The following is a 24,680-nucleotide window of genomic DNA, read 5'->3' as shown; positions in this document are numbered from 1 at the left end:
GGAGGAATAGGACCTTATTCAGTCACGCCTCTGACATGCAGCTGCGACTTCACTGCTACCCAGCGAAACAAACAAACAAAAAAAAAGCCTAACCGAATCTACTAATGTTGACAACGAAACTGGCAAGAGTGTTTGGTTAGTCATTATAAAAAAATAAGCCGGAACGAGCAACATTGCGAACGGTAGAAATGACGCCCTCTAAGAAAGGCACATATATGAACTGGTTACACTAGCGGCAGGCAGTTAGCTTTGCATATCCAGCGATAATGTGCGTTCTTTTTTCCTGCATACCCCGTGCTGTCAGTTCACTATTTGATGCAGTCACGTACAGGCGCCCAGTCGTTTATCGAAACGTTAAGCGTCCGTCCATGGTCAGCTATGAGAGTTGGTAACACAAGGCGCCATATTATAGCGCCCGTCTTGGTGCACTGAGAGAGAGAGAGAGAGAGAGAGAGAGAGAGAGAGAGAGAGAGAGAGAGAGAGAGAGAGAGAGAGAGAGATGCTACGGATGATAGAATTGGAGTCTTATTTCCGCAGTGGAGAACAACTCCGCAGCTCTGACAAAATTATGCTCAACGCTTAATTTTTCTTTTTGTTATTCGTCCAATTTCTGACAATCTGTTCGATGCCTTCATCGCCAGCGCTCTCTGCCCTCCAGCGCCATCCGCGATTCCTCTGGCGTCCTCGCAATCCCTTTCGCCGAGCACCGGAAACGCGCCATCACTTACGCGTCCCCTCTGCTCGGGGCAGTCAGTGCGCAGCCTGTGCCGCCTGACAAGGCGTGTTGAAAGTGCTGATCGAGGAGGCGACGAATCTTCGGAAAGCGATTCTTCGTCCATGCCTCCTCCTTTCTACCTCGCTTCTCGGTTATTTCATCTCGGCAACTCCAACGCTGCTGTCTTTTTTTCCCCATATTTACCAGCTTCTCGTTGTCTCGGCGAGTAACCCGCCGCGTTCCCTGAATGCAGAGCAGCTCGCCGAGAGGCACTTCGCATTCGGAGCACGCAGGCTGGCTCTACATGGGGCCTCACGTATTCTACGAGCGAGACAAGCATGTCAGCGGAGCTGCTGACCCGTTCGTCTCATTCCACCCGAGGGCGCTAGAATAGCATCCACTATCCTGGCCTTGTTTTTTTTTTTTTTCCTTTCCTTTTCATGGCTTTCCTATCTCGCCCTCTTTCTATCACTTTTCTTCATTGTTATTCTTGTGGCTTCTACGCGACTCTACGAGAACCTCTTTCAAGGTCGCAGCGTGGTGCACTGGGGGAGAGAGAGAGAGAACCCTGAATTTCCGAGACGTGGAGAACGAGCTGACGGATCGTTACGTCCTTTCCTGTTGCTCTAAACGCGAGCTATTCGCGCTTCGCAACGCGTCTGTGGTGATCCGAAAGAAAAATACAGAAATGGAGCGAACGCTACTGTCATGGTACGAAGACGCAGCGCAGAAGGGGTTACGAAACCTGTTTCGTTGCAGCCGTTGGGTCTACGCAACACACAAACAGAAAAGAGTAGGCTGTTCGAATACGGTTCGCGGTTCTCAGAAACCAGAGCCTTCTTCTGGGAACATTTGTTTCCTTTAAAACGTAGCAGTTAAGCTGTTACATTCCAGTTTCGGGATCACGCATTTGTTTCAGCAGATATTTGAATGCCGCGGGGTATGTTTGTTGCAGGCAGTAATGACAATTATTTAGGGCTGACGTGAAAGATCGGCCCCGTTGGTGGTAAAAAAAAAAAAAAACTTGTAGAGAGCATTGAACAACAGACAAAAAATGAACTGAAGTAGCGTAGAAAACCGGGATAGTTGGTGCAGATTCATCTTCCCAACGCACAAATAACAGACAAACTTAGGCGTGCAAAACCTGCCCTAGACGTCAGAGTGAATTGTTAACACTTCCGCAGCATACGACAGCTCGCCAATTTCGCGGACGAAATAAGAATGAACACGGAAAGAAGAGACTACAAGGAAAGGAAAACTCGAAATTGGCCCGTCGAATTCAATCCAAGCTTTGATTATGATAGTTTTCGCACTTAAAGTAGCTTGCTTGGATTGGGTATACCTTACCAAGTGCGTAGAGCTTGCATACAAATCAACGTCGTTTCCCTGCGTCCTTTTCACTCCCACAGCCTTCTCGTTACGAGGCTTTCGAATACTCCTCTCCCGCGACAAAGCCTTGATCGAGCCTTGGCTGCTCGCGTCACTTCGCAATCATATCAATGACGCCTCACTTGTGCCCAATGGCCTCATTGTGGGCGTCGACATTGGCTGGCTTTCTCCAGAACCTCGGCTTCCCGCCGGCGCCCACGAGCGGACTTGGCGCCGTAAACCCACGGCCGAATTCCTCGTTCGGTTTGCACTGCGAGGTTTGGATTCTCCGCGCGGCCAACAAAGACGGTGCTGCCCAGAGGCCAGCTGTGTGCGACGCGGTGGGCCAGCACAGCCGTTGAACAGAAGAGGGGGGCACCGCTGTCCGCTCAAGGTCGCGGCGTGGCACAAAGCCCTTGCGAGCCGCTGCTGCAGTAAAGGGCTCCGGTGTAGGCCAAGCAGCAGCAGCAGCAGCCCTTTCAGGCCAGCCGACCCCGGAGCGAAAAACGAGAGGGAAAGGCAAAGACGACCGGAAAGCGACAATGGATCTCCCAGTCCGTTCTGCTCGGACGACGCGGGACTTGGCGGCGGAAGAACGGAAGGGGGTCACTGTGTTTGTGGGGCTGCGGGGCCGAAAAGGGAATGCGGGTAGGAAGAAGAAAACTGTTTTCCAGGAAGCCGTGCGCAGTCCTTTACGGTACGGGGGAGCTTCACTCATGACAAGCAGCAACGGGTACAGTGAGGAAGGCGCTCGTAAACGAGCCACGTTCTTCCCTGCCCCGTGGTGCCTCTTGTGAATGGCGGCGGCTAGAGTATTTTCGAGGCCGTGTGGTGGACAACGGCGGTCCCGTATGTGCGAGCCCCGACTGGGTCCCTCGCGTCCCGTACGCACGTTCGGTCAACAGCAGCGGCTCGCGTTACCCGAGACGGGGGGCTGTCCTGGAAACTTTCCTCGGCGCGAATTCCTCTCTATAGCCCCGTTTACATTGACCCGACGAGGGCGCGTTGAGTCGAAATAAACAGGTTTTCTGGACTCGCCCTCCCCATGTATAAGCGGACGCGTCGGGTCGGGGAGCCGTCGCGGCGAGTCCGGTCGACCCGGAGACGGGGGGTAGGTTGGCTGAACTCGCCGCGCTCGGAAAGGGCATGTATAACCGGTCGCGCCGAGTTGACGGGCCTCCGCATACCTCCGCCCATTGTGACCTTTCCGGCCCGTCGCGGTCTCCCCTTCCCCTGTCCCCATCGCGCCGAAGTTGCTCTTGCTCTGCCGGCTTGGAGGAGCGGAAACCGGTACCGGAAGACGGGTTTTCGGCTCGCCTCGACGCAAGGCGTCGCTGCGATCACCGCTCACCTCGACTCGTCCGTGGGAGTTCATATAAACTCGGACGCGTCGAGGTAAGCTGAACCCGCCACTCAACTCACCCCGCCCCCGTCGCGTCCATGTACACGGGGCTTATTTGTATACTTCGCGCGAGTTTCTCTCCGGGCGGCCGGGAAATTGCAGCCTCGGAACCGCCAGGAACAAGGAAGTGTGCGCGTACGTGCGCGCTTGCACTCTGGGGAGAAGAAGCAGGAGGAAGGGACCCGGCGCTTACTGGCACTTCGTCATTCTGACGCCCTCGCTCCTGGGGGCGCTCCGCCAGCGGAGTCGCAGTTGCACACACACACACACGCACGCCATTCGGTTTCACTTCGAAGCCCCGTCCGCATCCCCTTTGCGCGTGCCGTCGCGCGCGAACAAGGATTTTTATCGCTTGTCCCCCGGCGCGCAAGCGTTCGCGCCGCCCGCTGCTTTTCATTCACCAAAATCCTCGCCGGAAACGGTGGGACTGCTTGCGGACGTTCCGTTTCCCCCTTCAGCTCGCTTGCATAACATCAACGACGTGGAGGAAAGCCGTCACTGTTTCTTTTTCGCAATCGAAGCGACTCCGGACGAGTGACGTCGGTGCCTTCTTCCATATGGCGCGCTGGCGTGCGCATGTGTTCGCTTCAGCCGGCGGTGGCTGCTAAGTGCGGTGGCAATCATCGCACAGGCGAGGACACGGTCGTGTGCAGCGAGCGGAAACTCTCGAATCATTGCTTCCTTCTTGCCGGCGTTTAAGAAAGAAGGCGAGATTCGTGGCGCGCGCCCCGCAGAGTTTCGATCTCCAAGAAGCGGAAACATCCGGCCGCCAGGCAGGAACCAATTCGTTCCGTTTATCGAGTGACCACTGGTACTTGCTTGCTTTCGACCGCATTGATAACATCTGTACGGGCGGGATGTAGGCTGATAATTGGCGGGCGGCCGCGCGCCCGGTCCTATCTACAGATCATACCGATCAAGAGATCGCCTGAACGACGATGACTTCTGCCCGCGCGCTTTCACGATCACGTGACATCGATATCCAGTGGTACGACCAAAACAAAGGGCGACCTGGGACAAAGGAGCATGTGATCTTGTTTATTGTATAAGAAGGGTTCGAGGTGAATAGCCGCGGGAAAGCATCGTGACACCTGCAGCGAGTGAGACATAGCGGTGCTTGGGAAGCTCGCGGTTCTTTGGCCGAACAGGGACCTACCTACCTCGACAACTGAGAAGGCAACAAGCAAATTCGAATCGCGCGACAATGGCGCGAACGGAACCGTACACTTCCAGCTGCATCGTCTCGTATGTCAGGGCCGCCTTTTTCTTTTCTTTTTTTTTCTCTTTCCACCCCACGACCGCAGATCACGCTGTGACGAGGCAACCCCGTTGCGGGATACTCCGCAGGGGCCGAGACTCGTCGTCGTCTTCTTCGCGGGAAAGATGAAACCGCGAGAAATGTGACGCACGTGTTTCTAGGAGGCCGTTCCGGAGGAGGATGCGTTCCGAAGCGGCGCCCGGGCACCCATGCATGGGAAACGCGGATCTCGAAGCGCCGCAGACACCGCGCGACAATGCTACACTTTCTTTACTCCATACCCGACTCGCTTTTCTATCCTCTTTAGACCCTGTGTTGCTCAGTTGTTTCCGCTCAGTGCATGGGAGATGACACACAGGCTACGATTCCTACAATCAAATGACAGCCCGTGCTGAAATTAACGCGGCCCGAGTAGCGACGAAGAAGAGAAGTTTCGCACTTGCAACGGAGAGCTGAAGATTCATGGGTGATACAGCCGATAATTAGGATCCGGGTTCGCTTCCCAGCGCTAGCGGCCGTACCCGGACGAAAGGCAAAATAAATCGAATTGAACATCGTATACCGCCAGCCATCAGGTTGCAGCAAATGTATCTATAAATTCAATCATATGGTGGCCCATTAACTCAGGGAGAGAGCTTTGAAGTTTTACAGCCAGAATTACCGCGTTGATCCGTTGCCCACTTTCGTCCCTCTTTCCTCCTCCGTCAGCCTTCTGGTTAGCGGTGACACTCAGCGTGATTTCAGCGCTAAACGGGGTATCCCAAGACGCACCGCGAGAGCATGACCTCCCTCGGGGCAATTCACGCCCGCGGATTTCGCGCTATCCACTCCACATCCACTACAACACAGGCGGTGCGGAGACGCGTCCCGACGAGCGCTGTCCGGAGTCCTTTGGGTCGCCTTTGTCGCGCACCTTGACTCCTGACCTCGGAGGTCAACACCGGGCTGTGACCCCGGGAGGAGTGGCGACCTCTCCGTGCGGGGGAGGGGTCAGGTGCACGTGCGCGGCGCGCGCTGGCTGCCATCTGACGCGGACTCGCCTTGCAAGGCCGGCAAAGCTGGCGGCACTCTGCGATTCCTTTCTTAACCCGCACCGCCAGGCTCCGCAATACTTCTTTACTTTCCTGCCTGCTCTAAACATTTTTTTTTTCTGCACAAAAGAGAGGATGCCATGCACGTAGCCGCGATATCAAGCGGAGAGTGGAGGGGCGATTCCTTCCAGACGTGTTGTTCTCCCGGGTCACGGGGTCTCGATCCGCCGCACCAGACCCGAGTGCCCGCTGCTTCTCTCGCTGCGACCGCCGTCTCAATACGGGCGAGTTGTGGTTGTCTAGATTGAGGTTTATTTTTTTCTGGTTCTACCGCCTCCTCCCTCCATCTACCGTGTTTCTTTTTTTTTCGCCTCGCGCAGGTAACAGCCGCGTTGCAGGTAGGGGCTGTAAGAACGAGCGCGGGAGAAAAAATAAAGCAAACGCGGATGATGAAAATAACTGTGGTCTCTGACCCCCGCGGATGCCGTATGTTGAGGCAGCTTTCTTCGGGGTTGAACTCATCGAAGCACGTGAACGCGAAGGGGGGCAGAGCCGGCCGAAGGAGGGGGGATAAAAAAATCCAGCGACGAGATTCCCCTTCAATGGGAGGAAGGAAAGAAAAAAGAAAATGTCAGCGTTTTATTTTTTATATGCGAGGGGAGGACAAGGGTCGTCGCAGAGCGGATAAGAAAAAGTTACGACATAGCTTTTAAAGGGCTCCAAGCAGTGAAGGTGAGAGAGAAAGCGGCTTGGAAAAAATGCGCTGGAAAGACGGCGAAAGGCTAGAAGGAGAGGGGGAGGGCCGGAAAAAAGAAGCAAGTCTGGGTTTCTCCTCGTGAATGGGTGGAACGTAAGCTAGCGGAGAGTGCGCGAGGAACCAGAGGTCGTAAACAAACTGGGAGTGAAAGGCTGCCGCGGGGCCACCAAGACGTTTGCCGTACGTGCGAACGCATTTCTATCCCCGTTCCAAAGCTGTTCCGAGAAGGCAACGGGAGCGCGGTCTGCCCTGCTTCTTCCCCGATGCCTCTTCTTCCCCCAGTGCCACACTGATTGCTCGAGGAGTTTTTTTTTTTTTATTATTATTCTGCGCCGTTACTTTGCTCCATTTTATTTCATGTAGAGTCAACGTGAATCGGGCTTCGCAGCTGTCATTCGGTGCGGGCAACCTTTCCACCGACCCCGACCAGGTTACGCAATCGAAGCGACCGCTTTGTCGGGATCGTGCCCGCATTCGGCACATTACATGGCGATGCGTTCCATTTCCATTGAAAGTGTAAGTGTTTGCCTTGAGAGCGGCGCGTTTCTTGACACATGGAGGTTGTCGTACCCCAGGTTACATAAGGTAGTTCAGGGAACCGACATCAAGGTGCTTTCGTCGCGCTGACAGAGCGGCCGGGACCCGAATGGGGAACTTGAACTAAACTTGTGTTACAAACACTGTTCGGTGAGATAATTTACCTCACATGCATACGGTGTCGAACGTCGACGTCGCTGCTGGTGCTTCCACGTTGGTGCGCCTTGTTGGCGTGCTTTCCATGTTGGCGTGCACGTTTACATTGTGAGGCGGGAAATCGCAAGCAAGAACTACGTCGTGGAAGAAGTGTATTGCAAAGCCCTCTTCACTTAACTAGTAGGTGGTCTCTGTCCCCAGTATGACAGTGTTCAACCAGTTCATGCTTCGGTGCAGAATCTTGGCGAGCTTCTGAGCACTTTGAAAGGAAACTGAAGCCACGAGAAACCAAAAAAAAAAAAAGAAAAGAAAGTGACGATAGACGTAATATTTAGGGATAAGAACCCGACGTCAATGATTAGGAGGCGAAAAAAAACTAGTGTGGAGGACATCCTATTGCTAAAATAAGGATATAAACATGGACTTTGGCCGGGAACCTGATGTAGAGAAATGGCCGATTACCAGAGCAAACGAATAATTAAAAGGGGCGCGATCAGGAGTAGCGGCCGACAGATAACTCAGAGGAGGCATGACACGATAAAAATCGCGGAGAAAGCAGTGATTCCAAAGACATAAGATAGAGCAAGTTGCATGGAAGTCCACGCTCGAGGTCTTCTTCCTACAGAGGACACCGCTGCTGTTGTCGCTGCCGGTGTTTCTAATGAACGTTCAACGTGAACTCTTGGCCACGGGTTTAGCGATGGATAGAGGCACGAGGGTACAGACCACTTTCATGCAGCGCGTTTAAATTTCTTTTCCGAACCTGGCTTTCTACCTAACCACCTTCAAGCCCCGGTGCTACAGGGACATCGGACGGAGTAGCAAACATGCCGTAAAAGTTTTATTCGGTTAAAATCTAGAATTTCTGAACGGCTCTGAGCACTTTTGGAGTTAATTATACAATTCTTGTCCCGAGAAATGTGCGTTTAAAAGTGCCAATTGCCTTGGGTTACAATTCTGTATTGGATTTGTCGGCGCCGGCTGTGACGGCGCCGGCTGTGACGGCACACACACACACAAGGCGGAGGGTGGAATTCAACGGATTGTGAGTTCGCTTAACCCAAATAACCTGTTCGCGACATAGGGAAAAGTTGGTACTAACCACGAAGTTAAAATTTGAAGAGTGGTATGATATCCTAAATCTGCCTTGGAAACTATTGTGACGTCACTGCAGTAGCTTGTGAGAAGGTCAGGAAAGGCACCCAACGATATTCCTGCAGTGCTTCTGACAAATAAGCGTATGCTTTAGACTTCCGCCAAAAAGTAAAAAAAAAATATTAATGTAGATGTATTACCAAATGCAGCCTAAAATGGTTGTTAAGAACTATGACTTCAGCATATCTTTAGTGTTTCTCCCACTTGAATGACGTGATCATCGTTGAAAAGCTTCAGCGTTGGGTCACTACTAAAAACATCATACCTTCTTCCTTAAAAGAAAGGCGGCAAAAACGCGAAGCTTCCTCCCATAGAACGTGAGTCAAAGTCAGTCTAAAATCCTAACTGCTTCGACCGTGTCAGAATGGCGCCTAAGGATATACGTCGGCTTCATATCGCGAAGGACACAGGTTCGATTCCGACCACGGGAAGTGTTTTATACCCCTGTCACACAGGCACTTTCAATCGCGATTGAAGTGAATCGCGATCGAGTTTTCGAGCGCGCTCGACGCACTGCCGCTGCTACACGGCCCGTTTCAATCGCGATCGAGAAGTTGCACCGGTTTCACTCGTCCACGCCAGATGGCGCTAACAATGTATTTGCGGCAGGCGTCTGGTAACTTCGCGCGGTCGTAGGTATACGTAACTATGTAAATGCTACCGCACGTTTATTTGGGTCAAGTTATTTGACACAATTTGTGGCATTAGTTGAAGTTGTCACCTTCTGTGTCATTACTGAGTGGGGACGAGAGTACCGCCGCTTTCGTTCGATCGCGCTTGGAAGCCTCGATCGCGCTTGAGAAACCAGGATTGAGTTCGAGCGGGATCGAGCTCGATCGCGATTGAAACTGCCGTGTAGCAGCGCCCCATCCGGATCGAGCTCGATCCGGATCGACTCAATCGCGATTGAAAGTGCCCGTGTGGCAGGGGTATTACCTTTTCGAGGTGCTTGATGTGCCTTCGCTTATCGTCATCATTTTCTGAAACCAACTCGCGCGACATCAAACGTCCTCACGCGAAATCAAACGTCATCAGTGGGACATACACCAAGCTTCGCTTTAAAACCCCCAAGTCTTTTGTAATGCCACATTTATACTTGGAGACGCGCATGTTTCCTTTTTCTTCCCGTCCCCTTACCGTCTTTACCTCTTCCTAAAGGAACCCTTGTTTCCACATGCCTTGCTTCAATAGCCGAGAGGAACGCGTTAGCGCTTGCTTAAATGTTGAACGAAATTTAAACACGTCTAGCATTCTCCTCTCAACGTTGCCAAGACTAGAAGCTTTTCTGGATTGATTTAAAGTAACGCGAAAAGGGAGAACTCTTGGTTCACGCAGAAGTAACGGGTGGTTAGAAAAAATGCGTATGAGAATAAATACAGGATATAGAGTATGAGGACCTTCGAGTAGAGTACTTCATGGACACAGTGAAGAGGTATTTTTTATTCGCGGTTCTCTCTTGGGAGTCGTACTGAAGGATGCAACGTACACCCAGCATTCACAGTAATAGTGCTAGGCCGCTTTTAAATGCAGAAAAAATTTTTATGTAGTTTGTTCGGATCCAGTTGGGGGGGGGGGGGGGGGGTGCTGTGTGGGAACGATTTTCGTGGCACTTGGAAAAGAAAAAAAGAATGCTTGTTCCGTTCCTTCAGTTTTGACAAAAAGGTCGGAAATGCGCAGTGCGTCCCTATTCCGCAAATACATGGAAAGTATACATTAAAGCACTGACGGAGGAACGTAGTGCGACTCCATCGGTGGCGTGTACGCTGTAATCCCAGTTCAAACATTGAAAGACAATGAAGGCGTCCGCAGCGTATCTGATAGCATTGCAGCGGAACTCGAGTCACTGAAGAAATCACTGAGGCAGGATTTGCAAATCGTGTACCATGTCTGCAGCCGCTGTGCTCTGCACGCACCATCGTCAGCTTTGCGAGTATGTTTCATAAAATGGCTGCCGATAATCTGATCCATGGACACCGCCTCAGTTATTTCTTCACTGGGTGGTTATGGCAAAATTACATGCGATTCCGAGTACTCACCCGATATCTGCTCTGCCAGGCGGCGTCTCGGTGCCTGGATGCCGGCCAAGCAAAGTTGTTCGAGCCCGGCCGGAGGTTGTCCTGCGAAGAATGGAGTGAAAACGCGGACGTTAGTAAAAAATTCTGGAACTGCACCGTTTTTACGGCGACGTAAATGCCATACACCGAATACGTTAGGCAGACCTAAGGTACATGGCGTAGTATTCTGTCACGGTGACTTAATATTCAAAGCAGCTCGTTTCTGTGCGATCCTACGCCGCAGCAAGATAACGCAAAAAGCGTATACGTGCTCAGTGTTACATTTCGACACTTAATAAGCTTTGCGTGAAGCCTTGGCGCAGCATTGCACTGTAACGCAATGCTGCACGATTTCTAGAGCATGTGAGCATTCATCGTATGGCATGCCATCGTCTTGCACGCCGCTCGACAAGGCAGCAACTGCAACCATGATATAAAAAAAAACTGTTTCTCTAATCTTGTTCCTAGTCTCATCTAAAACGAGAACAGCCTTTCAATGCACCGCCGGCGTCAACCAAAAAATATGCTGCAGCAGAATGGCGAGTTGGGCTAGTTGGTGAAATTGCGTGTCGAAACCTTCAAAAAGCGCAACACTGAAAAAAAAAACGCGACACAAACGAAGGGAACACAGGACGAGCGCTTACTCACAACTGAAGTTTAATCAGGAACGACGAAGGACATCTAACTTCCCATGTCACCAGACCACGCATGCGTCTCCAATTGCACACCAATGTGGCATTTGATGATGTGGTTGTTTTGTTTTTGTTTTTGTGGGTTTCTTTATTGTTGGTTGATTATTGGAGACGCATGCGTGGTCTGGTGATTGGGAGGATATATGTTCGCCTTTTCTGATTGAACTTTAGTTGTGAGTAAGCGCTCGTCCTGAGTTCCCTTCGTTTGTGTCGCGTTTTTTCAGTGTTGCGCTTTTTGAAGGTTTCGACATGTCAACTAAAGCCTCTCATTTGCTCATATTGAAAACGTTTCGTGAAGAACGATGTTTTAGAATCCAACACTTGGACTTTCTCTGCACTCATCATCAACGCAGTCGCTGTACGCAGACCGTAAACTGAATTTAAAAAAATGAAAACCGCAAAGCGTGTTCTTGAGACGGGCTTCCCCGCTCGCCACAACTTCCTCCCCGAACAAAGCCAGAGCAATGCTCCTCGACCTTACTTTCACCTTTCACTTCGCATGGTGCCCGAGTTCCAGTCTCCTTCATGGAAGACGGGGGAAGGTATACGTGCCTATAGCTAATGCCTATAGCCGGTGCCCACGGCTTGCCCCCCATCCAGACACCTTCTCTTTCCTCCCCGACCTGCACCGACCCGCGCTCTATTTTACTCCGACGCTCACAGCGTCGTGTTTGCCTGGAGACTCCGCGGTTGCTCCTCTGCGTCGGTGCGTTTCATCCCAGCCGTAAAACTGGCAGAATAAAGGGAAGGATAATAAAACCGCGGGGAGGGAGAGAGATCCTGCCTCGGGGCAAAAAAAGCAGCCGCGGCTGCCGCTTCGGAAGGCAGGCAAAAGCAGCGGTACAGCAGCCGACCCTGGGGGCATTGTTCTTGGTGCAAACAGAGCCACGCACACACGAACGTAAGCACACACGCAGCCCGTATGCGGGTTTGCGTCGGGATTTAAATTTATGCGCGGTCACTATCTCTTTCTCCCCCCCCCCCCACCCTTTGCTCCTTCTTCAATCCTCCTCCCCTTCCTTTCTCCATTCTTCAAGAACTGCCGACGAAGATGGCTCAGGTAGCGAGCGGCAACAGGTCCCCCCCCCCCCCCCCCCTTTTCTAATTTTTTTCTCGCCCCAAGAGCCCTTCCTTGGGCCCCTAGTTTTCCCTCTGTCTCGTACAAGACGCCGTGACCCTCTCGTAGACTCCCTCGAAACGACGGCTTGCTCGCTGTGCAGCGTGAGAATCACGAACCGTTGCTTGAACTCCCGTGCAACGGTCTCCCCCCGGGCTCCCCGGAAATTGACAATATCTGGACGCACGAAGCCAGACAGAAGGAGCTCAACTTCCTCGAGACGAGGTGGTCTCCCCGCCCCCCACCCCCCTGTTCTTGGAGGTAACCGGAGGTCCGTAGTTCTTTGTCTCCTCCCGAGTGCGTTCTGCTCAGTGCATATGGCAGCACAAGGAACAAAGCAGCACAAATTTAATATATATATATACAGGGTGTCCCAGCTATCATGCACCGAGATTTTAAAAAAGAGCAATGGCATTACTCGAAGAAAACCCAGTGCATAATTTATGCAGTACTGTGGAGAAGAGGACAGTAATTTGTTCGTTAATGAGACTTCACTAATTAATTGTAATTATTTATCTAACTCGAGAATTACTGTTACTTGGAGGTGCCCATGAGGGACATCTAACTGCGGTATTTTCAGCGACGAACTAATTGCGTACTCATTTATTTTGACTTATAAAGAAAACCCGCGAAATATGAAAAATGCTACGTGACGGCGCTTCCGCGAGCATTTTAAAACAGCGTCCCAAAATAAGCTGATTGAAAGCAACTGCTACGCTTGTCACCCGCCAGCAGAGACACCGCTTCACCTTGATAATGGCATGCATGGAAGAGCAGCAGCAGCAAGATTCGCGGGGCGCGTGTGCAGATAAGGCACCAACTCGGCCGCGATTTATTCTTTCTTTCGTTTAGTTCATTCTGGCTAACTACGAAGCAGCCTTTTTGAGGGCATTGTTTTACAATGCGCGCGGAGGCGCCGTCACGTGGTATTTTTCATATTTCGCGGGTTTTCTTTATCAGACAGAATAAATGAGTACGCGATTAGTTCGTCGATGAAAATACCGCAGTTAGATGCTCCTCGTGGGTACCTACAAGTCCCTCATTGACACTTTAGTGATTAGGACAGTACTTCTCCAGTTAGATAATTAATTACAATTAATTACTTAAGTGTCATTAACGGAAAAAAAATGCTGGCCACTTCTCCACAGTACTGCAAACATTATGCACTAGGGTTTCTTCGAGTAACGACATCACTATTTTTTTTAAATTTTGGTGCATAATAGCTGGGACACCTGCATATATATATATATATATATCCAATCTCAAGCGCACGCCAACACTCCCGTTGGTTTCATGTTCATGTTCTCGGCAGCCTGACAATGAATGTAAAATGTCAGTCTCTCCTTCCTAATACCGTGCAAGTCTATAAAGATGTGCATGACAGTGCGGGTATGCACCCATTTTCGCTCGCTCCTCACCGCTAACGCGCAGACTATTTTATTTGTCAGCTCAGTGCAAGCTAAGCAATTTTAAGTCATGTATTGACTCTCGTAAAGGGCATATATATGGAAACGAAGCAAGCCCATGAGCATATCAGCATTTATAGGAATATACCTTCCCAGTAGGGATCTGCGCATGCGCGGGCTGCCGGTCCGCCTTTCTTGGCAAGCGCCTCCGGCAAAATAAAGAAAAGGGCGCTCCTCAGCTTTCTGCTTGGGGAGCTGCTATGCTGTCTAGGACTGGAAGTTTGATCTGATTGTGGGGTTTAACGCGCCGACGCAACGCAGGCGATGAGGCGCGCCGTAGTGGAGGGCTCCGGATTAATTTTGACCACCTGGGGATCTTTATCGTGCGCCGAAATCTCGTACACACGGGCGTTTTTGCTTTTCGCCTCCATCAGAAAAGCGGCCGCCGCGGCCGGGAATCGAACCCGCGACCTCGTGCTCAACAGCGCAACGCCTTAGCCACTGAGCCACCGCGGCGGGTAGGACTGGAAGTTTATTTTTTTCTCTTTCGAGAGCTCGTTGTGGGTTCGCACGTGCACACAAAAAAGGCTTTCTAAGGAAAGGGGCAAATGCGTTTGAGGCTGACCACGCTGCTAGCACATGGCTCCCAGTGAGGGAGTAACGAAAATGAAAAAAAGAAAAAAAAGAAAGAAAAAAGTAAAGAAAAAGGGACGATTCTACGACTGCAGATTAGTCAAGGAAGGGTGTAGGTCAAGGTAAGGTGCCCCTGCTACTGTGACATTCATGTGGTAAGTACGGGTTACGGGTAGGTGCGGGAGGGACTGCAAGACCAGGATTTGTGGGCACGAGTTCTCCGAAAGCCCGACTTTTTGGGGGCCTTGCCTTACTGCAATTTTTAGTTCGCCGTGGCGGCCGCTAGGAGGACCGCTACTGGAAAAAGGCCCATTAGAGTGATCGTCCTTTTCTGGTTTCCTTGCAAAGCTATAGCCTTCTTGACATGTGCAGCCGCATGCGGGTCCGGTGCTTCACAGCACAGTTCGTAAGATCAATGTAGCTTTGAGTTGAGGGGAAAATGGACAATATTTGAAACGAGCATATCGCAGTCTCAGCAGTAGTTACAATTGAAATGTATAAAATTTTACTGCAATGGCTTACATTTTTGCTGTTGAGATGCAAGAGGTGAATGGAAAAATAAAAGGGTGAAAACCAAACATACAGCTAAAGTGGGCAGAATTATCCTGTCTTCCTCCGCGAATTTATTGCAGAAATTAACTTGGCCGAACCATATGAGCGCTTGAAGTAGATCTGCTTCGCCTCTATCAGTTCCCGGGATAGGAATTTGAACGCTGGTAAAAATATGACAACTACAAAGGACGTACACGACACCCTACGCCTTTTTTTTTTTTTTACCTACACATCTAGATGCCTTCAAAGCAATCGTTGAGTGTGAAACCACGGGACTGAGCACCTGCTTTCGCTGTGTGCCCCATTTGGTGGAGGAATGGATGGGGCTATTGCCGACAGAACTGGAGAATGTTCACGACGTTCGCTGGCGACATCTTCGCAACAAGTGACTGCGGATCCTTGGTGGAAGCACATTTTACAAACAAAGACGAAAAAGAAAAATATTCTGCTTGTGCACGCCTGTGTCCGCACAACACCTTTTTGCGAAATTGCGTCAACTCGCCTGCTACAACTTCTCTGCTAAACTGAAAACGATATACACACATATATATATATACATATATACACACACACACACACACACACATATATATATATATATATATATATATATATATATATATATATATATATATATATATATATATATATATATATATATATATATATATATATATATATATATATATATATATATATATATATATATATATATATATATATATATATATATATATATATATATATATATATATATGTGTGTGTGTGTAAGCCTAAGCCGTATAACAGTATAGGTAAACCGCTAAGTTGCCTCTTCAACGCAGCTTTGTACGCTGTTCTTTGCATCCTCCATTGCGCGGACTCTCTTTAGAATGCATTTTTCTCCATTAAAAACAAGTCATTTCACGGTGCCATCATCCAGTCAAGCGCGTCAACGACGAACCAGGCGAGAGGGTAACTTGAATGGACCACCAGGCTCACGCGTTTTCGTGCTATTCAACTGCATGATGTCGGTGCAGGTCGGCGTGCGCCTCACGTGACAACTAAGCGACACCAACTCTCAAACAGCGACTCGTTGGCACTGTGAGACCCGTGTGAACCGTCTGGAAACGACGACGAAGCATGTGTGCGCTCCCCACATGCCCCGTGGTGCCGTCTTGCATGCAAGCGAACTGCTCTGGCGTCACGGCCGCTGCCTCCTACGCCGCCAACTCAAGGACATTCTCCCCCGGCTAATGATGACTAACACCTCGTCGCTGCGAAACATTACGAACGAAGAGCGGAACGCGTGATAAACGCTGCAGGCGCACTGACGTCATGCGAAACCGAGCAATAGCGTGTACGTGAGAACGCTAAGAAATTTCCGTAGGGCTGCTTTGACCCAATGCACCTGAACGGCCAATCGCTGCGTTTAAGGCACGAATAACGAGGCCATATGTTCGATTAAAAGGACCCTGCAACACTTTGGATAAACGGTATCACACTTTCCTTCGCGTCGGGAAGCACTGCGAAAGCTATGGTTATCGCCAGCACGGAGCGGCACTGCGTTATTTGCTCGTCACCGCAGATACGCCTTCCGTTCCTGCTTTATTTTTGTGGCTTTATTTTTAAAGTTGCTGTCGAAAAGCGTCATTGCTGCAACTGAAGCAAAACCGGCCAACAGCCGCTACATGGCCTCAGTGACGTGATTCGGGCCGTGGAAGAATGTCAAGACCGGGAAGTGAAAAATCTTTTGAGCGAGTTTGCAAGTTATCTGATAAGCATCAAGCAGTAATTTTTGGCTGAGGTACTTTGTGACCGCCTAATCTAAGTACTGGGTGTGTTGGGGGACTACATTTTGCAAGCGTTTAATACCCCTGCTACACTGGGGTCTAAATGTCATTTGAACCAAATGTCATTTGGCTCAAATGCCAAGTTGTGCTGCTACATTAGGTTTTAAATGCCATTTGGCTCAAATGACATTTGAGCCAAATGAGCATCGAGAGAGACATTTAAGATTTCAAATGCCATTTCCAGCACTCTCGGACGCAGCGTCTTCGATCGGCAATAAAAAATATAATACTTCCGCACGTAAAACAAACAAAATATTGTTGTTTGTGAAACTTTGTTCACTGTTTATACACTTAAAATACGAAATCAACATATTTAATTTTCATACTCTAAAAACCAGTGGGTCAGTTGCAAAAAACACAAACAAAAACAACGCAAGACAGCCATATTTAGAGTCAAAACTGGTGTCTCTTCTAATTTGACATCATTTTACTGCCTCGGACTGCTCCTAAGTTTGATTGTGGTATTAGTGTACGAAAACGGAACGGGGCAACAACAGCGCCACTACAGCACAGCGAACAGTTGCGAAAGCTTTCAAATGCCATCGAAATTGTAGTGTAGCACGGCGGATTCTGAATGGCATTTGAAGCAACCCATTTGAGTCAAATGACATTTGGTTCAAATGACATTTGGACCCCAGTGTAGCAGGGGTATAAGATTTAAAAAAAAAAGCTTGAAAAAGAAATGTTGCATGGTCCCTTTAAAGTAGAAAATAAGATTCGCACCACGCCATCATGCAAACAAATAAGTAATGTTTGCATTGCGCAATGTAACCGCACATAGACCTATCGCCCTTTTTCACTCAAACCATACGCTGGACGTCATGGCCTACTTTGCCTTCAAGTCCACAGTGATTGGTTGGTGCTGTCCTGTGGTGAGAAGGAGGAACCCATGGGTAGTTTTAAGACTGCAGTGTCTCCCTGCTAATAAAGCACGGAGGATTCAGCGCACGCTGGCGCTAGCATTGCTCCGGTCACAGAAAGTTGTTTCGACGTCATTTTTAATTGAACGACCTGTGTGTGTGTAAAATTAGCGTTAGTTTATGAGAGCTCTGATTCATTTCACGCACACGGCGTCGTTGGGCCGCATACGAGTCCTTCCTAAAAACGCCTACAAAACCGGCTAAGACATTCTCGTAACCGTAACTTATTACATAACGTAATGCGAAGAAGTTGATTTTCAGGTTTAACGCGCCGACGCTACACAGGCGATGAGGCGCGTCGTTGTGGAGGGCTCCGGGTTAATTCTGACCGCCTGGGGATCTTTAACGTGCGCCGAAATCTCGAACACACGGGCGTTTTCGCTTTTCGCCTCCATCAGAAAAGCGGCCGTCGTGGCCGGGAATCGAACCCGCGTCCTTAGGAATGCGATCAAGTTAACAATAGCAATATGCGTTCCCATCTGCGCGACGCCGCTCCAGGCGTTGTCTACGCGTTTTGCATAACTCTGCGTGGCCGTGATAAGGCTACATTTAGGCTTGACAAGTTCTACCCAAACACGCGCCTCGATGGTATTTGTGAGAATCTGTTGCAGCTAAAGTGATGCAAAAAGGTCTTATAAAATGGAGGGTAAGGAGGGGAAGGGATGAAAGGTGCCCCGACATTTTAATCCATTTCATTAAAGCCCGGGAAGCCCAGAATTGTGCAGACGTCATGATCTAAGTACCGACCACGTCGTTCGCCTGCGCAGAAGATCAGATTGGGAACCTGAAGCGCGCTTAACGACCAGATTTCGAGAGCGAGCTTTTGGAGAAAGCGGCTGAGCCGAGCGAGTTGTCGAGCCTCGCTATCTGCGAAGGCGAAATGTCAAACAAGACCCGTTCCCCGGGGGACCGCAGGAGAACGACGTTACACGGATAAGCGCGCTTCCTCCGCCTTGCGACGTGTAAATGAAAGTGAAGCCAGACGATAGTCACTGCCAGACGATAGTCACCGCACCTTACGACCCCCGTGTTCACCCGTAAATAAAACTTATCAGCCGGTCCCCTCCGAAAAGGGTACCGAGGTGCCAGTAAGGCAAGCACCATGCAGATAAGGAGTTCGAGGCCCCGCTGCGTCGGCACGAATATTGGATTTTCATCCGATTCGAGCGGTTTTGTGCTGGTGGCCTCGTTGTATACCAACAGTGATGGGTTGTAAACTTTCCCTGAAAACGTTAATTCCCGAAAACGAGAGAGAGAGAGAGAGAGAGAGAGAGAGAGAGAGAGAGAGAGAGAGAGAGAGAGAGAGAGAGAGAGAGAGAGAGAGAGAGAGAGAGAGAGAGAGAGAGAGATGCCAATGTATGTTCATGGTTAAGATAGATAGAGAAGGCTCTTTATTGAAAGAGCAGAGAGTTTTGTCGGCTTTTGCAATCGCTTACATGCTTCTCTGTAGGGGTTGGGTATGGAGGGAAAACTGGCCCTAGAAAGAGGTGAGCAGAAAAAAAAAACACTGGTGTGGCTTGACCGACTATTTTCTAGATTGTGTCACAAAGTTCACAATTTTAAAATGTGACCAGTGTCCCCCAAATAAGCAAACAAACTTTTTGGAACTTGACGCTGCTGTGAGGGACAAGTCCATGGTCCTAGGATAGTTTTCAGTTACCGGCCCTTGATCTAGGCATTCAATATCTTAAAAAAAAAAAAAAAAACGGGATCTTGGTGCCAAGTAGGCCACACATTCTAATAAAATATGCTCAATCGTATCTACAGAAGAACAGTTGTCGCTGGGGCCGTGCTCATAGCTGGACCTACGAAAACCCAGTTACGCCGAATGGGTCGACGGACGAGACAGGAACGAAGAGGGAACCATTAGGCTTCATTTTGTGCTCCACCAGGGAGCGCGGGGAAGAAGTGTCTGTGACAATTGGGGGGGTGGCGTTGAGGGTGCAAAGCCAGCCACTCTTCCTGGACTACACCTGTGTAGTTGTGAATTTTTGTTTTCGTGTTCTTCTTTTTTGCCAGGCCGTCACTGCAACGGTCACCCGTTTCAAAGGGAAAGGCACCACTGCATCACCATCATCATCAGGTAAAATTCCATCAGAAAGACGAGGTTTGATCATTTTTTTTTTCTTCGCTGATATGCGGATACTTGTCAATAACGTTCGCGATGGCGATCGCTTTCTTTGGGCCTCACTTATAGCTATGATATCACTTCTTGGGAAGATGAGCGTTATGATATGCACCTTACCAACGCTTCCGACTTCAGATTGCCAGGCCATGCATCTGAATGATGTCTGGTTGGGCTATGCTGGACGGTGGTATAAACGCGTGTTCCGTGAGGGAGACATTCGTGCGTTGTTGGGTTGCAGGGGTGCGCAAACCCCCTGCACAAGCATGGAAGTTCATGCTGCTCCACAGTAGATGTAGGAGTGGAGTATGGAGGAGTAAAGTGATTCGTCTCATTATGAAATACACTGATGTTTAGTCGTACCTCTGAAGCCAAGACGAGGAATGTCGTGCACCGCAACCTTAGGGCGCACGCAGCAAAACCTCTCGCGAAAATACTTCATAATACCTTCAGCGTTTGAAAAACAGAAAATAATCGAACAAGGTGAAGGTACATTAATATGCCTAATCCCAATATAGTTGAGAAACAATAATTTTTGGCGGGCTGCGTGGAAATCAAGGCACCTGGGTGTTCGAGCCAGTTAGGAAATTAATACAATGCCCCATATGCTGACGCATGTCCTATAAGAGCGATATATGCTCACAAAGTAAAGAAAGCAGGTATAACGGGCGTCTAAAAATTGGAATAAATCTTGCACGTAATGTATGCAACGATGTCATGCGCTGGTATTCTATAGCGTGCGCAGCCGTCGCAATTCGAATTTGCGGTGTAGCCCCCCAAAAAACACCTCCTTAGAACGTGCCTCAAGGGGTCCGGATTAAGCAAGAACGTCATTGTTACCGGGTGCAAAGATAATCAACATAAGCGCTAGGGCAGACATTGCAAATGTGGGCCGTACCGGTAGCAGAAAAGTCAAATTCATTACAAATTGACCAATCGTTTTTGGCGATTTCAGTACTCGCGGAAGCTATGACTGAGTGTGATGAATTTTCAATAAAAATTCTTGCTGCGGCTACTGACACCATCGAGATCAATATAATTCCCCGGGAAGGTTCAGAGCCAAATATGGCGTCGTTACGGCGCGCCTGCTATCCGACGGGTTTCGCTCGGAAGCTTTAGCGCCCAAAGTTCATTTTCTTTGAATTGAAATGAAGTATGCGCGGAAATATCCGTTTATTTGGAGCGTTTCAACGTTCACACTGCAGTGCACAAAAAATATCCTACTGGCTTTTATGAGGTATATCGCACTTATCAGGGGCTGCAAGCGCTTATACTTAGAGCCGTAACAGGGACCAGAAAGATAACACAGGAAGAAGCGCCACTAACAACTTGTTTAGTTACACACACACACACATCTATATATATATATATATATATATATATATATATATATATATATATATATATATATATATATATACATAATACAGTAGACTCCCGTTAAGACGAACTCGAAGGGACCACAAAAATTTGTTCGTACTATCAGAAATTCGTGTTAACTCTTTCGGGACCGCTCCTATAGGCCATCGGTCACATATGATCGATGGTTTCGCGAGCCTGCAGAATAAAAATTTTCGCTCGATGGAACACCTAGCGACATCTAGGAGATAGTTTGAAAACTATAGTTTTCTCTTTTGTGAAGTTTCTTTTTTTATCGCCAGGCGGCAACGCATCAGATATTTTATTCTGACGGGCGGTGGTTCCGAATGTAAACATACTCACGCGCGAGCGCGATAAGAGATCCGCGTCGTCTCGTCTCGCATATCTTCGCCTTCTACTGTGGATTTTGACGATGAGAGTGGCAGTGAAGAGTCGAAATGCGACTTTAGAGATCGCATTTCAGCTTAAGTGAGGATTCGGGTGTCGATCAGCCTGGAACATGAATCGCGCTCAAAGGTGGGTGTTGGTTTCGGTTTCAATTGGCTCTGGAGTAGGTATGTGCGCTCGAAATATGTTCTGGCTAGTTTATATCTGTTCGCTAGGGCGTTAACTACCTATTGTGGTGATCTCCTGCCACCAGCGCAGAAACGGATCAAGTTTTCGCCGAGCCGAGAGCCCGGCGTGTACCTGGGCGACGACGTAGCCATGGCCCTAGTGCCAAAGAAATCACACACAAAACGAAACACCAGTTACACCTAGCCGCATCAAACTTTCGTGATGAATAAACAAAGCATTGTGTTAGATTTTGTATATCCTGAAATAATTTTATTCTTTTTAATTATTCTTAGATTTACGCTTTTTTCTATCTTTTTCAGTAGTTTTTTGGCGAAGTTCTTACTTTCTGATTTTTTCATGGTGCTATCGTCAGTGTTTAAGTAAAACACGGTATTGTATGTCAAAGAACATATAATTAGCTGCATTTTGGTATATGCTAAAGCAGGATGGTATCTTTGCTTCATGTAATAAAAAATTTTTACCGAGACCTCCCTTTTTCATCACTTTTTCCGGCGGTCCCGAAAGAGTTAAGCGGAGTCCACTGTACTAGTTTGCAAAAACCAAAATTTCTTAAAATACGTGTGATAACCACCGATCACATGTTACACGTTTTAAGAAGTTTTTGTTTTTTTGGAAACAAGTAGCGTATGTAAATGTTCCATATGTGTAAATCAACCAATTGATAGTCTCGCTTCGTGCTGTGTTGTTGTCTTTCTGGTTCCCGTTGCTAATGTTCCAAGTTTAAGCGCTTTGCACACCAGCTATAGAGCTTGTAAGAAAAGCCAGTTTGCAGTCCCGAATAGTGTACCCCACAAGTTTATCACCAGTGCTGTACCACCGGTGGCAGAGTGCCAATTGAGGGTCTGCAATGCTACACAAGATGTCGCGAGATCGACTGCCAGCCACGGAGGCTGTACTTTATGCAGAATGACTTACAGAGGCCTCCGTCTTTTTTCTCAGTCTCACGCAATTGGATATCGGAGTGCAGATACTGAAGTCCAATGGAAATGCATATGCTGTGAGGTATTGCCTCTAGCAGATAGCGACGAGCTTGGGGTTCACGGTCAGCCTGTCCGACGGATCCGAGTACAGCTTCGTATGGGCGCCAATCAAAATGTGCGCCTAGATAAGAACACTTGATTCTACACAGCAGGTGTGTCATTCGACCATTAGGCAGCCTGTAAATGAAGAGCAAGTGTTTTATTTTTTTTTTCGCGCTATCAGGCGAGGCTCGATAAATCACGATTGCACGAGTCGGCGTCATGGAGGCGTTTCCAACGCCATTGCATCGGCTGATTTCATCCCTACGCGAATATCGACATCGACTGCGGGATTCGGAGCATCCTTTCAGCATTACAGCAAATGTAATCAGCTTAAATTAAGAAGAAAATTATCGCCTGCTCCGAAGTAGAACTCGCGCGCTTCTTCCTTATCAAACGTCACGACGTGGACACTATAAGTTGCGCGTCTGGCATAAACCTGCCACAATCCGCCGCTTCTAAACTATTACTGAATGCTCGTAACAATGCGACGAGCGCGCATGCTGGCACAAAAGGGGAAAGGGTTGTCGATCGCTCGTTACCTGAGCTTTCCAGCGGGGCTCAGCGGTAGGCGGCGGGGCAACGTCCTGCAACATGCAGTCGCTCTTGAGGGTCGGCAACGCGGGCAGGCTACAATCGGGCACAATCTGGTCCTCTTCGAAGACAGCGTCATCGCACAAGGACGCGTCGTCCACACCCGGTCGCGGCGCCGCGGCATCCGTTAGCGCCGCAAGCACAACTGCACCGGGGGACTCCATAGGCCGGCATGCGCGAGCTCCTCCCTGGCCAGCGGACGGCCGTCGATCGGTGAGCGGAGAGGAGACGACGGCACTATCACGCCCCGTCACCGTGGTCGAGGTTTCGTCGTCACGCACTCGCACGTGCGTGGTGGAGTCCGGGCTAGGGGACCGCGTGTCAGGCGCGCCCACCGGCGAGAACCACGAGCACGCACTCGCGGAGAACTTCGCGGCGCGTCGTTCGACGCTTGAATGGCCCTTCTTGTTTGCTTCGTGCTCGTCGGTACGGCTGTTCCAGCGCCCGGATGACTCGGGACGTGCCTCCTCTCCATCTAGCGATTCGCGCGCGCCGCTCTTCCTCCTCTCAGTGCGGACGAGCGGCCCTCCTCTCTGATTGGCGGTGGAGGAGGCGCTTCCCTCTTTCCTCCTCATCTCTTTCAGCTGGTGCGGTGGTGTCGCCGCTGCCGCGTGGTGGTGGTGGTGGTGATCGCCTGATAGAATGTGTTTGCTTTGTGTGAAGATTGTGGCGCACTCTTTCTCGAAGGGTGTTGGTGTTGGACGGTGCTGTTTCCGTCTTTTGTTTCCGACGGATACCGCCGAGGTATTATATCGTGATACGCAGCCGTGTTTACGCAAAGATGCTTATTTCGCGGGAACTTGGGTGCTTCTGGCGTTGGAAAGCTCCTTTGGAGAATTTTCAACGTCTTTTTGTTCGCCAGCCTTCGCACCAGACAGGCTCGTTTTGCCACCGTGTGCCTAGAAAAGTCGCTCTGTTCCTGATTTCCGCGAAGTCGCCATTAAGGTGCGTAGTTACGCACACACGCACGCACGAACACAGACTGCACGTATGATATACATGTATTTATAAATATAATCTGTGTGAGCGTGCGTGCGCAGGAGATATCTATAGTAAATATCCAACAAAATCATTGCTTGCTCGTCACAACAACTAATTCAAGGCTAACGAAGTTAAGAAAACACTTTTAGATAAAATTACAGCAGGTAATCCACTGCAAAACATTTTTTAAGCACGTTGTACTTAGAATGAACAGAGTATACAAAACGGGAAAAGAAGTCCATAAGCAACTGTATGCTTCGCAGTATAGCTTCATGATACTATCTTAAAAATACGCGATTCGATGCCCCCAAATTTCGATCTGCGGTTTGCGGAAATTAAGGCATACAACACATTCCACGTACATACCTCAACTTATAAGCTTTCATACCGGAGTACTCAGGAGTCTCATCTCATTCTTAC

At 49.3% G+C, this 24,680-nt stretch overlaps 1 protein-coding gene across 2 annotated transcripts in view; it reads right to left on the bottom strand.

Moving 5' to 3' along the window:
• The window catches only part of LOC144174750 (uncharacterized), a 99,667-nt gene that overhangs the window by 18,825 nt on the left and 56,162 nt on the right, over window positions 1–24,680 (bottom strand). Inside the window, exons 1-2 of one of the 2 annotated variants that reach the window (XM_077703594.1) lie at window positions 23,228–23,740; window positions 10,416–10,496 (exon numbers count right to left, since the gene is read on the bottom strand). In XM_077703594.1, coding sequence (XP_077559720.1) covers window positions 10,416–10,496; window positions 23,228–23,443 — 297 coding nt within the window. In that variant the 5' untranslated portion in view covers window positions 23,444–23,740. Of the gene's footprint in view, window positions 1–10,415; window positions 10,497–23,227; window positions 23,741–24,680 lie in introns of those variants that run through there. The other variant, XM_077703595.1, reaches the window with a different exon arrangement.

The sequence above is a fragment of the Haemaphysalis longicornis genome, unplaced genomic scaffold (assembly GCF_048455015.1).
Source record: "Haemaphysalis longicornis isolate Haplotype H1 unplaced genomic scaffold, Haemaphysalis longicornis Haplotype H1 scaffold_3, whole genome shotgun sequence".
NCBI lineage: Eukaryota > Metazoa > Arthropoda > Arachnida > Ixodida > Ixodidae > Haemaphysalis > Haemaphysalis longicornis.
The sequence above is the reverse complement of the archived record's forward strand: the minus strand, read 5'-3'. Positions and strand labels throughout refer to the sequence as shown.